Source organism: Chlorocebus sabaeus, chromosome 10 (assembly GCF_047675955.1).
Source record: "Chlorocebus sabaeus isolate Y175 chromosome 10, mChlSab1.0.hap1, whole genome shotgun sequence".
Taxonomy (NCBI): Eukaryota; Metazoa; Chordata; class Mammalia; order Primates; family Cercopithecidae; genus Chlorocebus; species Chlorocebus sabaeus.
The window spans coordinates 18,717,856-18,734,415 of record NC_132913.1 but is presented as its reverse complement, the minus strand read 5'-3'; the positions used below and the strand labels follow the sequence as shown (position 1 = coordinate 18,734,415).

The window sequence follows — 16,560 nt, the reverse complement described above, 5'->3', positions numbered from 1 at the left end:
AACAATCTTACTAATTATTATCTGACTTACTGTGCATTCGACAGTGTTTTTGGGTCACAGTTCTTCACAGGGTGCTCTCTGGGTTAGTGGAAATTATTCAAGTGTTAGAATTTAGTCATCTGGGACTCAAAATCTATTATCTTCTGGTTTATGTGACCTTGCACAAATTACTTAGGTAACTCTGATCATTGGTTTCTTTGTCTATAACAAGAGATTAAGAATAGGACTTACTTCGTGGGGTTGTTTGAAGGATGAAATTCATATATATATAAAGCTCAAGTTATCACTTGATAACCAACGATTTCTTCTTTTTGTCATAAACACTCTCCTAAAAGTCATTCCCTTTGTGCCTTTTATAGCATGAGAAGCTGATACATGAACTGGAAGAGGAGAGACACTTACGCCTTCAAAGCGAGAAGCGGTTGCAGGAGGTGACCCTAGAGTCTGAGCGCAACAGAATTCAGATGCGTGGCTTGCAGCAGCAGTTCTCCAGGTATTGTTCTTAACTGAGCAGATTGCTTCCTGAGGTGCATCTCTCTCTGCACCCATAACACCTTGGATTGAATGTCCATTGCGTAAGCTTCTGTTGTGTTTGATGAGCAATTTACTAACCGTTTAGACCTTCTGTTCTGACGAAAGCATCCTATCGCATCCAGACCAATTTTCTGAAACCGTCCATTTGCACCTGACATGATCTTTATTGAGACTGGTTGTCTTTTCTTTCCTGATGGCTTCCCTAAGGGTCTTCAATTGAGTTGTGGTGACTTTGCAGCCAGTAGGCTTGTCCTTTAAAAGGCCAGCCAAGAGCATGAGATTTCACTGGTCGTCGCAATCCTATTTTAAGACAAAGAGAGGGTATGTGAATCTAACAATTCAATAAGCTCTTCTTCTTTGCTTAGAGGAAACACTAAGGAGTAATTAAAAAAAAAAAAAAATCAGTGAGTTCCTGTCCTTAAAAAGATATCACTTAGAACACTTGAATTTCGCCAGGCTCAGTGGCTCACACCTGTAATTCCAGGACTTTGGAAGGCCGAGGTGGGCCGATCACTTGAGGTCAGGAGTTCAAGACCAGCGTGGCCAACATGGCAAAGCCCCATCTCTACTAAAAATACAAAAATTAGCCGAGCGTGGTGGCAGGTGCCTGTAATCCCAGCAACTCGGGAGGCTGAGGCAGGAGAATCACCTGAAGTCAGGCGGTGGAGTTTGCAGTGAGCTGAGATTGAGTCACTGCACTCCAGCCTAGGCAACAAAGCGAGATTCTGTTACCAAAAAAAAAAAAAAAAAAAAAAAAAAAAAAAAAATGAGGGGGGAGAGAGAGAGAAACAGATCACTAGAATTTGAAAGGAAGATTCTGAAAAAGTAGTTCCTAGATTTAATTCTAGCAGTTGGAATCTTTCAGTTTCCAATTATAGTTAATATGGGGGCAGTTGATGGTTCAAACTATTATATTAAAGTCCCTTCAATTCCATGGGAGGAATCCCCCAGAAAATTGTGCATTTACAGCCCTGGTACCAGATATCGGCACCTTGTGAAGGACAATCTGTGTTCATTTCTATACTTCACCATTTATAAAATCAGGAAAATAATTTGTTTCACTTTTCTCTCCTGAGATTATCCCAGGCAGTATCCAGGTTTGAGAAGTTGCCCTAAAATCCTCATGAACAAACTGTGTGGGTCTTGTCTTTAACTTTTCACTGGGATTTGGAGAACACTGTGACCGGTGATAGATAAGATAGCTTTGTCATTATGAAGTTTTTATCATGACAGCTTAATTTTTAGATGTGTTGCAGGGAGAGAACAAACACAGTTGAGCCTCCAGATAATTTTCCTCATTATGGCCAGTACTATATATGTGCTTCAACTTTGGTGTAGGGGTTCGTGGAGGAACAGGACGAGAAGGATGGATGACTCCTGTGTGGTCAGCATTATAATTTAACACCCTGTTCAACACCTAAAGCCCATGATAATACACAGGTGCTGTAGAAATGCACCAATCAATACTTTAATAAATGCATGTCCCCACCCCTCATAGGCTATTACTTATATCACCTTATGCTCGATTTTTCATTCAGTTTGATGGCAACTCTCCCTTTGTGTCTTCTAACCAACTTAAAATAATAGATCCACCCCTCCAAAGTGAATTTAAAATAAGCACTGCTTGGTAATATTGGTTGTTTTAATGGCACAGGATAGGAGGAGGCAGATCTTGCTCTCCTTGCACTGTCTAATTGAGATGTTCCTATATTCAAGCTATTGATTTAGGTGGCAGGAGACACATGGCATAGTAAATTATATTCATATGATGCCGGGTCATCTGCTGTAAATCAGATGCCAATCCCATACAGATTTCAGTTACACAAGAGTCAAGACTACATCCTGGGCTGAAAGAGAAGATAATTATGTGTACAATAAATAGTGGCTGGTTTTTACATACTTCTTTTGTGAGGGATTTTTATCCTATTATAATTGGTTTTCTCATGTAAAGTGTCACTGAAACTGAAAAGTTCAAGTCCGGAGAACTAATGTAAATCAGTAAAAGACATGGAGGGGAAAAGCATGTGTAACAGATAATTACACAATAATTTGAGCAGACCCACTGAACCATTTCTGATGGCCTTTCACAGTTTAAACTTTGGTTTTTAAGGTATTTCTAGTTATGTTTAAATAATCTTAGTAAGTCTTTGAAAAATTCTCAATATTATAGAATAAGCCTTTATTGCATCACCCTTGGACGGGGTTAGCATCCAATATGGTCATCTAAATAATTTACATAATATAAACGATTCTATTGAATTAGAAACTTATATATTCATAATTTTCTTCTTTTTTTCTCTTGGATCGATGAGTTCATTTTGTGCATGATGATATCTGGGATGTGGAGTTACTTTTGAACATTGTTCATGGGCTGAGGTTACTTTTAAAAACTAAGCTAATAACCACTTTCTCAAAGAATGTGGTATGGTTTACAATAAAAGGTAGATTTACAATAGGGCTGATAAAATAAAAACAAAATAAAGGTCATGAAAGGAGAACGTGACAAGTTATCACCTTCGCATAGCCCAAGAAGTTTTCTGAGTATGAGCATGTAATTTAGCTCTAAGATTCCTGGCAGACAAGATCAAAAGGAAAAAAAAAAAAAAAGAATATGTAATTATTATCTCATGGCCAAAGGCTACTACTCCTTAAAGAGAGGAATATTGTCTCTGTTAATCAATTCATAATAGAATGTATCACATAGAACACTTCATAGAAGACACTGAAGGATACAGTAGACATGGTCCAAAATGGTGCAAATTAGGATTAATTCTTGCAAGGGCTACTGCTTTCACTGTGTCACTTATATCTGGAAAGTTAAGCTGTTTTTCAAGGTCCTAATATATGGAATAAGAATGCTGAGTCGTGTCTAAGAGATCACAAGTGAAATAAGAACTACTCCAGTACTCTGATGCTTAAAGTTCTCAAGTCAACCATTATACCTCAGTTTCACAGGAACCTCCTGATATATACATGTGCCTTTCTAATACTATGAATGTGGGAAACAGAGGCATAAGATGCTGAGGCCTGGCCTGGGCTGGGTGACATGTTTTCTTGCTATGTTTGATGACCTTGTAGGCATGGGAGCCTCTAAACAGTAGTTACAGGATTCCAAGTCTCAGCTTCAGTAACAAGGTGAGTCAATGGAGGGAGGAGCGGATAATGAAGTTCGATGCTGGGACAGTTAGGTACACATGGGAAGCAGAGTTCAGGTGTCAGGATGAGTGATTCAGGAGAGGTAGTCCAAGGCTTAATTTTATGCAGTTTCAGCTATGTGATGAGCCTGACGGCTTGAAGGCACCAGGCAAGCCTGAACATTTGTGATTGTCTCTATTAATGAGTAATGGGATCACTGAGGTGATAAAAATCTATACAAATGCTTGAATGAGTAGTTCCTTTTTATATCACCACCAAACCTTCAGCCACAGTCCCTTCTTCCCTCTTGACCTCTGATTAGGCTATAATGATCAGAAATGGTCCAAAGTTTAGGCAATAAAAAAAAATTGGATATGCCGCCAGAGGTTACCTAATCAGCTCTAAGCTCATAAATCAGAAATTCCCTACATCGAGGGTGATTCAGACAGGCATAACAAACTTGGTTCGGACCATTTACATTCTTTAATGTAAATATGGAGAAAAAAAGATACTTGCAAATTAAACCTTCTTCACAGTTGAGAGAGCACTTCAATAAGGTGGTAGTTAGAAGTAGGTGGTGATATCTTAGGGCTGCCGCTTTATCTTATTATTTGGTGATTTACATCAAAAGTGCTCCAGATGTGAAAGTGGTTGTTTCGCCCATTGTCTGTGTGGCTGGGCATATTTATGAGGGATTAGATTTGTAACTGTCTCAAATTCCAAATTCTCCCCACTCTCCCCATTCCTCTAACTGCTTGTTTGAATTGTGCCAAGGTGAATGCTGTAGATGAGACTATGGAACTGTCTTCCCTTGTATGTAAAGACAATCACTGTTTGGACCCCTGGATTTATTATCCCTGTTGAGGTAATGCAGTGTTTGTGTGTCAGTTAGATTCACCTCGAGGAGCACTTTCAGGAATATTGTCTCCAAGCTAGGTGGGGGATGTTGAGTTGAAATAGCAGTGATTTACTTAAAAAAAAAAAAAAAAAAAGGAGAGTAATAGGATCACTTAGGTGATAAAATGAGGAGATAAGCAACTCTACAGAGTACTGATTTCGTATATGTAATTGTGCATACCATGCATGATTTGCATAGGTGTCTCTGTTGGTCCCTTTGGAAATAATCTAATCAACTTGTAGATGATGATGAGGAGGATTATTGAGACAGGGTCTGGCTGAGGTTCCCCAGGCTGGAGTGTGGTGCAGTCTCAGCTTACTGCAACCTACCTACAGGTGCATGGCACCACGCCTGGCTAATTTTTGTAATTGTGGTACATGAAGTTTTACCATGTGGCCCAGCCTGGTGTCAAAATTCTGGGTTCAAGTGATCCTCACACCTCAGCCTCCTGAAGTGCTGGTGAGCCACCATGCCAGGCCCAATTTGTAGATTATTAATGAAAGCTGCTGTTTTCAACAGGAAACAAACACTTTTGTTGTGTGCCTAGTAACACCGTGTGGGCCCCCAAAAAAGTAGAATTCAGATAGAGAAGTCTGATGTACATATATGAACATAACAACATATTTGTAGCTTAGCTGTAAATAAAGAGGACTTCTGTCCGGATTCAGAACAACCAGACTTCATACTTGCTAATGGTTTAGTATGCTGAGGCGTGGATAGTCAGGTGAAATTAATGATTGCATAGTGACAACAATAATAATACACATTTTTATTGTGTCACAGCTCTGTACTGCAGCATGTTGGAAATTTAAATTAAAATTGATCTGGCAGATTTAGCACCTGGCAGACATAATTTGTAAACGTTCTTAGCAAACCATATTACAACCCAAGTATCAGGAATCAAGATACTTGATTTCAGGCCTCTTCAGCCTTGAAATGTTCCGTGTGTGTTTACACCAGTCATTGTACATCTAAATAAGGGGGAATAATTAAGGTTTGCCACTCATATTTGACCAGGATAGTTAAAAATCACCCAAATGGAGCTCAAGCTTTCACTCCCTACCTTGAGGATTTCTCTGCACCTGTTCTGACCTTCTCCCCTGGCACCATCATCCACTGCCTAGAAGCTATTTCTTTGCTTACTGTAATGGGGATTCTCCTATCACAGTTGATTGCTGTGCTTAAGTGCAGTCTGCTGCATGCTGAACTTCAAGGAGTCATAAATGGAGATGGTTTTACCGCTTAACTCGTTCATTGGTTGCTGTTCACATTATCGGCTCTCAGAGACTTTATGGAATCCTAGGGTTCATTTTCTGCTGCCCATTTGGAAGCGGTAGGCACCTGGCATAGAAGTGTGTGTTGAAGAGGATAATATGCCCTTAAATGTTCTATCCACGTACTCCCTTCTGCTTCTGAATCTGTCTGGTACATTAAAAGAACATTTTCTCTGCATCTTTAGAAGGAGGAAAACGTAACAAGATGAGTAAAGCTGTCAATTGACCTTTGGACAAGCATCAGCACAGAGCTCTTCCTCTCCTCTTCTGCACTTGTTCCCATGTCTGACTGTTCATCAACTTTAACCTGTCTCAGAGGCCAGCTCTCCTGAGTGCCTCGTTCCTCCTGATGGACACATAGGGCAATTTTCTTTCGAATTGGAATTGCTACTTCCACATCATCAACAGTATTTCTGCCTGAGACTTTTCGTAAAAATTGGGGCCTCTCATCTGTTGCTCTGTGTAAATCTACTGGAAGTTGAAGATGGCAAAGCAACGTTGGTTAAAGGATAAATTTTCTTCCAATTACAACAGATGGAAGAAAAGATTTTAAATGGCATCTTTTAAAATGCCTGGATAACATAATATGGATCATATTTTGATGTCAGAATTTTATATCTTAGCGATCTGGCATGTAAGGTCTCCCTTAAGCAAAGCAAGGGAAATCCAAAACCAATTATGTAGCAAACTGGAAAGAGAGGCTGTTTTTGGCTCCCTGGGCAAATACTAACTTACTGAAAGCCGAACATTACTATATTCTTTTGTATTTCTCTTTCTGCCTAATAAATGATGAGATGGTCATATGTTTCTTCTTAAATTTTTTAAAGAGCTTTATGTTTTTGAGTAGACAGCATGAAAGTTATGTTGCCTATTATTCATCCCTGTAGAGAAAACAGTATTAACACAGAGTATAGTTTCAATTTCATTGCAAAGAGCACTATCTTATTTAATGGGTTGTCCGGGACCTGGTGTCAGTGTACCCCTAAGTAGCTTAATAACTCTGGTTAAGTAATTTGACTCTTTTGGGTCTCAACTTGCTCATCTGTAAAATGAGTAAATTCAATTACATTATAGGTTTATAAATGCTTTTTACGCTTTTTAAAAGGCCCTGCATTAGAAATGAAATGCACTTATTTATTGGGTGAAGTAATAATTTCACGTTTGTAACCAGGCCTTCCTGAAGTTTCTAACAATGAGTTTTATGTTGAGGTCTTGGGGGAGACTGTCTTATTGTCCGCAGTAATCACAGGGAGGCTCTGTGGGACCGGGTTTTGGCCTCGTCTATTTTGGTTACTTGACTCTGGAAAAGTTGAAATTAGAAAACTGCCGAGCCTAGATAAGACATTTCTGTCAGGGACAGCCAAAATTAAATACTGGGGAACTTGACTGTCAAAAGAAACTTAAGATACTCTGCAGTGAACATATAACCAAGACTGCCCTTGGCTCTGATGTTGTCCACTTCAGGATTTATTTGAACTGGTTTGGTAAAAAGTCTAAACAGAGAGAACTTTATGACAACCAGAATTGTTTTCACTTTTTAACAGTTTCTCTGAAGAAATAGCTATCAATAAAAATACCAATGATTTAGTCTCTCCTTTAAATGTGTTTTAATAACATAACTTCTAATACATTACTGTCCCTGCTCCAACACACTTTTTCCTTTAAGAAAATGTGTGAGATATAGAATAATGTTTTAAAATTGAAAACTAAATTGATTTCTACTTTCAATAATAAATGGTTTTTTTTTTTTTTTTTGGTGCAGTTTATAGAAAATCCACTTTTCTTACGTTTACAGTTTAGATAAATTTGGACAAGCATTGACCCTCGTGTAACCACCACCACAATTAACATACAGAATATTTTCATGTCCTGGACCAGTTCTCTCCCTCCCTCTTTGTTCTCATTTCCCTCACAAGCCCCTGGTAACTGCTCGTCTTATTTCCCTGTAGTTTTGCCTTTTCCAGAAAGGCTTATAAACGATGAAGTCATAAAGTATGGAACTTTTTGGTCTGGTTTCTTTTACTTTGTGTGATTCTTTTGAGATGTGTCCATGTTTTTGCAAAAATCAGTAGTTCATGTTTTTATTCGTGAATAGTATTCTGTTATGTAGATATACTACTATTTGTTTATTCATTCACCTGTTGATAGACATTTGGATTCTCTCCCGTTTTGAGTGAATGCGATTAAAGCTGCTATCAACATTCATGTCCAGGTCTTAGAGCATTTACCTCTTGGGCAGATAACCAGGGTGGGACCACAGAGCCATATAGTAGGCATTTGTTTAATTCCATAAGAAACTGCCAAACTCTTTTTCCAAATTATCTGTGCCTTTTTGCATTTCTACTAGCAATGTAGCAATGTATAGGAGTTCTAGTTGTTTCATATCCATACATGCTTCTTCAAAAATAAAACAGACACAGGAAGTCACACAAAATAAATGTCTGGCTTAAGGAATAATTCTAAGGTGAACGGCTTTGTAACCAACGCCGTTGGTCAAGAAAGGAGTCAAGAAAGGAGACTCTACCAGCCTCCCAGAATCCCATCTGGGTGCCTCTTCTCAGCCTCAACCTTTATCTTTTTCCAACAAGCTATTAGTCGGACTTTATAGCAATAACCTTCCTGTGTTTTTCGTAGTTTCATCATTTAATGTGCATCCCCAGACCCTTCAGTTTAGTCTTGTGCATCTGTTAAAAAACAACTGGATATGTCTTTTAAGTTTTTTTGAACCTACAGGTTACTGTCCATCCCTTCCTTTTCTTTCGTATTTTATGCAATAAAGACCTAGAATAGTTGACCTGTAGAGTTTCCCACAGTCTAAGTTTTGTTGATTACCGTACTTGGGATTGGGCACCATGTTCTTCTGGCATTGGTATTTTCTGCAAATTGGCAGCTATTTTCATACATTGCTCCTAATAATGATCTAAATAAAGAGTTAAAGGTTGCTGCCTATCCAAGGGACAGATATTGTTTGTGCTCCTGTTCCTCTCCTATACTACTACCCATAACCTTTGCCATCATAAACTTTAAATAAATATCTGTTGATTGAAGAATGAATGAATGAATATCTTCAGTAAAGTAGAAAGATGCAGCCAGAGTTCTACTAGACTTAGGTTAAGCATATAGAAGAATTTTACAGATAGTGTGTTTATGACAGAAATTTGCTTCCAAGGGAAGTTGTAGAATGGCCATTTCTGGGGATCTTTAAAATTTTGATAATACTCATCATTCTTAGAGTTATAAACTGTGATGGCCTGGGAGGATGAAGACCTGATTTCTCATCTCTGGGCTTCTGTGATGGAGTGCTCACCTATAAAAGATAAGTTGCCTGTTTCAGAATACTCTTTGCAGAATTCTTTCTGCAGGGCACTAAATGGAATTTGGTGCATTGACAGTTTACTTCCCATAGGCTAAAGTTTACTCTCCAAGAGTGTTTTATGGCTCTCAGATGACATTTATACCAGTCTCTCTAAGGTTTGCATATGGGGCAGAGGCAGAGGCAGCAGTCCCAGTAGTATAGATTATTGTTCTGATTACCTTTTTGGTCCATAGGCAGTGCATTTAATGAACACTGTTCCTGCAGAGTGTAAGTCTATGTCCTAACTGTAAACAGTCGGAACCGTTCTTTGGGATCCTTTATTTAATTTGTGAGAAATAATTCTGTTAAGATGGTCCTTGTTTATAAATGTCTACATCTGTTGCTAACAAACAGCTTCAAGCTTTTAAGAATGTTTCCTGAGAATAAAGCAAAGAGTTAGCTATGCTGAAGCTATGGGGTTCTGACAAAATAAATGTGTTGTAGTTTTCATTAAACTGTGTTTCAGAATTCTTTGCACATTTCTCCTGTCCAAAGGTTTTCACCTGTCGTTTACGGTAATAACAACTGACAGCATGCATTTTCTCAAGACAGAAATATACATTTCTTTTTCCTTGCTTATTTTCTGTAACCGCTTTAAGCAGTTGTGTTTTACAATAAGCATTTTAATTAATATTGATATCCCCATGGTTACAGAAATGACAGTATTTTTTACTTTTGTTTTTTATTATTTCCAAAAGCATTCCCTACATTATTTCATCCATTTCTCATTATAACCTTACATATGATAGGGAGAGCATATTATATGATATTGAATCATATATATTAATAATAATAAATACTATATTGAAGCTTAAAAAATGAAGTAACTTGCTTATGATCGCATGGCTACATGAACCCCAACCCGGAACCCAGAGCTTCTGGCCTCTGGCCACACACTCTTTCTGCTCCCTCCTGCATTCGTTTTGTAGTTTATAATCTGTAATGGAAAGTGGAGCTTTTAAAAATGTATTGATAGATAATAGATGTACATTATTTTGGAGTACAAGTGATATGTTAATACATTCATATAATTTGAAAATGTGAAATCAGTGGTATTGTGATTTCCACCACTTTAAATATTTATCTTTTGCTGGAAACATTCACATTATTCTCTTCTAGCTATTTTGAAATATACAATAGATTGTTTTAAACTATATTTACCCTACAGATCTAAGCAATTGTATTTCATGCAGACTTCAGCCTTGCTCGTAGATTTACGTGCTCTGCCACTTACAGTATTTCTTAAACTTAATTATTATCACCCTGCCGAGATCGCACCTAAGAGACTCTTGGGTCAGAGGGATAGATACAATTATATCAAATTAAAAGGAAAACTGGGCCAGGCGTGGTGGCTCACGCCTGTGATCCCAGCACTTTGGGAGGCCGAGGTGGGTGGATCACCTGAGGTCAGGAGTTTGAGACCAGCCTGACGAACATGGTGAAACCCCATGTCTACTAAAAACCACAAAAATTAGCTGGCATAGTGGCAGTCACCTGTATTTCCAGCTACTTAGGAGGCTGAGGCAGGAGAAGAATCACTTGAACCCAGGAGGCGGAGGTTGTAGTGAGCTGAGATTGCACCATTGCACTCCAGTCTGGGCAACAGAGCGAGACTCCGTCTCAAAAACAAACAAACACACACACACACACACACAAACTGGTTAACCACGATTTTTCTGTTTCAAAGTTTGTAAGGAAGGTTGAATATTTATGTCTTTAATGCCTCTTTTATGGTCTCTGCTTGCTTAGTTTATTTTCCCATTTCATTTTCAAACCACTTGTGCCGATGATTGAGTCAGTGTTTCCAAATACATAGACTACCATCAAGTTGCAATTGCACTTATAACATGGACTGTGTAGCCATTGAATTTAACTAAGATGGCCCCAATTTTCCCTTTGCTGTTGGCTTGGACAATATGTGTTAAGCTAACACAATCCAGCTCCAAATTCACCATCTCCCTGATGCCTTTTATAATATTCTACTTTACTCACTTGATTACAGACTTTTATCACATAATTTTTTTTCTTGCTAGCATTTTGCACCTGCATATTATGTCTTCCCTTTATAAAATGTAAGCTGCTTATGATTTTAGCCTGGCACATAGTATGTGCACAACAAATGGTGAAGTAAATGAACAAAGTGTTATTTCTGATGGATCATGCTGCTGTCTGAATCTACCATTTAATAACCCTCACTGTGGATGGTATTTGGCCAACCTGGTCCATCATATTGAGATTTTAAAAAATCTAATTTATATTATCTCTATTGAATTTTAACATAAAATTTCCATTTGGATAATATTGTATAAGGAATAATTTTTTTGCAGATACTACTACACCTAAAGTATGATAATTTTTAAAACATTGGTTTGGTTCTATGCTAAGCAAGGAGTGGAGACACAGAAATAAGCAAGCCATATCCCCTGTCCCCAAGGATCTCAGGATATAAAAAGAGTTACGTGTGAAAATAACTAAGGTTAGGATCAAATATTTGCTATAAGACAGGGAGAAAAAAATGATAGATGAAAAACTCTGCCAGCCAGAAATGGATTCATTTGAGATGAGTATTGGAGCATGTACAGATGAAGAGGGTTTAATAGAGAACTGAAGGAAGGGCATTTTAGGTTCAGAGAACAGAATACAAAGACAGACCTGATGGTATGGGTACTCACAATGCGTGTTGCCGGAGCTCAGTTCCTTTAAGGCCCTTATCTCAGCAAACTCAGCTTGGAATCTGCCGGCATCATTCCCTTATATCTTGGGTAGTGGAAGAATGTCCGGCCTACCTTTGCAGTGTGATTATTATGAATATCTCAATCATGAAGTCAATCTTACTTTGAACACTTTTCCTGAAGCCCAGCGGTCACCTTTGATGTCAGAAACACTTTAAGAATTGATGTCTATTCCCTCAGCAATTCACATTATTGTCAAGAGAGTCCCCCCCAGTGAAGTAGTAATATATTTAGTGTACTTCCAATATGCATGACACATAGAACACTTACAAGTCTATTGCCTTTTCAGAAACAATCACCAAAGCACATGATATGTTATCAGGAAATATCCTACAGGTCTAATAGATTGGAATGACTATGAGATTCTGCAGACCCAGACTTTCCAGGCAGCCTCTCTTGAGTAAAGAATTGAGTAGTGGGGTATTAAGGCTGTAGTTACTGCCTCAGTGCACCCAAAGCCCAGTTCAGGAAAGGCCGGGACCTTGGAGATTACACTGACAGTGAGAACTTCCATCATTTAATAAAATCTGGGGAGGTGAAGGACAGTCTCAGTGCATGAGGAAAGAACTCTTAGATATGAAAAGCAGCAACTTGAAAGTAACATGAGTTACATGAGATTCAAACAGTTATCTCATTTATTTTTTATTAACACTTAAGGAGAATTACCAAGTACCAGTACTATTTTAGGTATCAGGGTTATAACAGTGAAATGAAACAAACAAGCATCCCTTCCTTTTAGACGAACTATAATATTACATGTAATATAATATTACATGTAATTTAATTCTTATAACAGTCCTCCATGGAAGATATTTTTAGCATGTCTCCTTTACACATGAGGAAACTGAGGCTCCCATGAGTTAAGTAACTTGCCCGTCTTCATACTGCTTGGATGTATTGTAGCTGGTGTTTGAACTCAGATACCCTAGGTCTTAACCATTATTCATACTTTTGCCTATAAAAGAACAAGTGAGCTAATATTATTGAGTATTGGGCTTGTACCAGTTGCGTTTCTGCATGCTTTGAACACATAATCTCATTGCTTATAGTCCAGGGAGCAACTATTGGCATCCATATTTGATAAATAAAAAAAATAAAGCCCAGAAAGATTAAACAATTTGCAAAGGTTAAGTCAGGTCTGTCTGTCCCTTAAGGATTCTCCTCCTGTATGTTAAGCTTCTCAAAAATTTAGTGTTTGCATCAATGCAATATTTATGTTTGGAGCAAGTATACAGTTTTAGATACATACCATTTTACTAAAGTTTTTTCTTCCAGTGTCTTCGAGAATATATCAGTGTATTTATTAATTGCTTGAGGTATGTTCCCCATGACTGACAGATTTTTCTTATTTTTGCAGTAAGTTACAAAAAATTGTGTTAGACATATATCTTTAAGTTCATTCATTCTAAAACATATAAAACTTCATAATAATTAAGTTCAAATATCAATATGCCCTTTTCCGGAATTACTTGATTAATGAACCCTTAACAATTGCAGAAACTGATCTTCAGTTAATTTGAAGTGAATGGTAGATGTAAATATGGTGATGTAGAGAGTTCAACATCCTTTCTATGGTATTACTTTACAAAAAATATTTACCTGGAGTTCCTCATTTTCAATATTTCAATATTGTTTTCATATAAAACAAAATGATCAATCACCAGAAAAAGGAAATCACCAATCTCTATACCAGGTTGAGAAGGGTGTGTGTGTGTGTAAACACTATACACACACACACACACACATACTTCAGTTTACCTCCAAATAAATGGAATTTGTACACGTGTGTATGTCCACACACATGTAAACAAACATATAGAAAGAGATGTATTTGGAAGAAGGATGTACGACTTAAGAAGTTGTTAACTTTAGAAGGAGAGAAGAGGGGATGGGACAAGAATAGAAGCTAAATTTCTCTCATAAACCTTGTTTTGAGGATTTGACTTTATAAATACATACATATTTAATAAAATTGTAATGTAACATCTGATTTTAAAATTTCCCCAAATTGAAAGCAAAACCAGTAAATCTAACTGCAATTATAGTTGATGGCAAATCTACAGAGTGAACAATCATTTGAAGTGACTTGAAAGCAGATGCTTGTACATTTGTAATGGGATCTATATTCATGACAAAAAGAAATCCACAAAATATCTTTGCTTTTAGTGGTCATATTTTTAGAGGTAGTGTTGTTATTGTCATAGCAGTCTGAGACTGTTGTTAAAATGTCCAGGATCCAATTTGAAAAGTCTTCCACCAATCAAGAGCAGCTCAATTCATGCATCAGTAAGAATACTAACTACAGTGTATTAAAGCATGTCAGCTTTTGTTTAAATCCTTTCACTTATAATAATACAAAACAACCCCAAGAGGATTCTAGGAAACCAACTTTTTATTTTCAAAATTGATAAGCAAAGAGAAAGAAGCATGGTGTCTTTAAGAACTGTAACTGAATCATCCTCAGTGGAAGGAAGTTTCCCTTTGTAAGATATTTTAACTAATGAATGGAGAAAGAAGAATATAATTAGAAGCTATTTTGCAATTTTTAATGAAATAGTGCATCAGAAATAGTGCTAACATTACCAGAGAGAGACATTGATACATCTTGTGTCTCTTGATGGAAATACCCAAAGCTATCTATGAAGCAACCTTGCCAAAAAATGAACTTTGAATCTCATCAAGCCTGTAGATATAATAAACAATTTACAGGAAACATTATGAGACTAGGTTCTGCAAAATCCAAACTATGGGAAATTCTATGGAACAAATGACCTGTTTTTTCCAACAAATATAGTACAAGGAAGAAAAAGAGAGGCGGGGAGAAAACCGATAGATCAAAAATAGTATCGCGAGACATTGGATGGAGCTTATCTGGATCCTAATTTGAAAAGACTGCAAAAAAGAAAACAAATGAGACAATCTGAAGATATGGTTGGAAGGTTTGTCTACTCACTGAATTGATATAGTTCTTGTTTTTAGGTGTGATAACATATGGCTATGTTTTTTAAAAGAGTCCTTGTCTTCTACGTATCCATACTGACATAAATATGGCTGAAAATATGTGATTGTGTGATGCAATTTAAATAATTTGGAGGGAGGATCAGGGGTTAATGTTGAAACTCAATTGGCTTTGGGTTGGTTATAATCGAACATGTCAGCATTTCTTATACGAACCTTTACTTTTGCAGATGTTTGTAATGTTTTATGAAAATGAGAGAATACCTCTGAGACATGCTGCTTTCTTGTAGATTATTAGTTGGAATCTTAGTTTTCCTAAGAAATTAACAGAACTTAATACATTTACTCTTATTTGCAAGTCTATAATTTTCTAAACCTAACTCTGATGCGGCCCTACCCCTAATATTTACAAGGCCTAGAACAAGAGTATATAAATGGCAGCCCATATTCTATGGATCTAAATATGTACAAGTTATAAACCAAGTCAGCAAAATAAAATGCCAAGTAAAATGTGTTCTCCTTGATGAATGCATCTTCGTCATGACCTGGAAGGCCGAATCAAGCATGGAATTCTCCTTGTCCTTGGAGTTGCATTTTGGCCGACGTTGGTACAGGGGCAGCAGGTTCCTAACATCCAGCTTGCAGCCCAGTGGTTTGGTTGACTCCCTTTCTTCTCTCACCTCCAGCTCCATGTTCCCATTACCACTAGGGGCCTGGGGTGCACATGTGTGTACACCCTAGTTGCCATGTCTATCCTCTGTCCACATCCCATGTATGCTGCCAGCATTTGGCTACTTTTTGGGTCTTGGGTGCACACACAGCCCCAGCAGGTCCTGGAAGCAGGCTCGGGCCCATTTGGAAAGAAATTCCTGGTTCAGCATACCCTGAACATCATGAGACAGAGGGGAGGCACAGACTCTGCACAGGCATGATCCCATGATGCAGGGAAACCCACACATGGTGGAAGGGGATGGCTAGAGGAGGCTCAGAGTGAGGCCCTCTGAAGCTCAGAGCCTGGAGCTTGGCATTTTGCGCCTGAGTATAAGAGAGACAGTACCGTTAGGTGAAATTTTCCAATTCTTACAAGAAACCCCTCCCTAATCGTGTTCACATGGTTTGACATTTTAAAATGCTTTTGACATTTGGCTTTTGCAAATATTAATAACAGTTTAGCTGATAGAAATATAAATTGAACGTTAGTTGTATAAAAATTTTATGCTCTCAAAATATAATTAGCAACTTCAAAAGATTTAGCTGCCCATCTGTTTTGTAGAAATAACACCAGCTTCAAACATTCAGGAAAAAAAAAAAAAAAAAAAAACTCCAATTGTGTAAACTATCCTTAGGGGAAGAAAGGATTCCTCTTTGAGTACCACCCAAGGTAGAGTCACTGGCCAAACACCTGGGCTCTATAACACAAATGCAACAGTGAGCAGCCGGAGCGTCTGTTTTGTCAAGTTGACAGAAAACTTCCCTAGAACACAAAGTTTCATCCCATGGAGCAGCTGGAAGCAGAATTCAGTAAGGAGAACTGCCCCGGCTGCCCTGTGGCCTGTTATCCGGGGACACGTTTCATCGTATCCATTTGCTGAAAGTGTAAGGCCAGCAGAAGACTTCATGCACACATCTGGCCCTGGGTCATCTCTGATAGAAATAAGACAGTCAGCTGTGGGA

The 16,560-nt window shown here is 37.9% G+C and overlaps 1 protein-coding gene across 6 annotated transcripts in view; it reads left to right on the top strand.

The window, feature by feature from the left end:
- The window catches only part of NCKAP5 (NCK associated protein 5), a 983,546-nt gene that overhangs the window by 521,252 nt on the left and 445,734 nt on the right, over positions 1–16,560 (top strand). For all 6 annotated transcript variants that reach the window (XM_073019623.1, XM_073019626.1, XM_073019624.1 and 3 more), the window contains one exon: positions 360–493. In XM_073019623.1, coding sequence (XP_072875724.1) covers positions 360–493 — 134 coding nt within the window. The remainder of the gene's footprint in view (positions 1–359; positions 494–16,560) is intronic.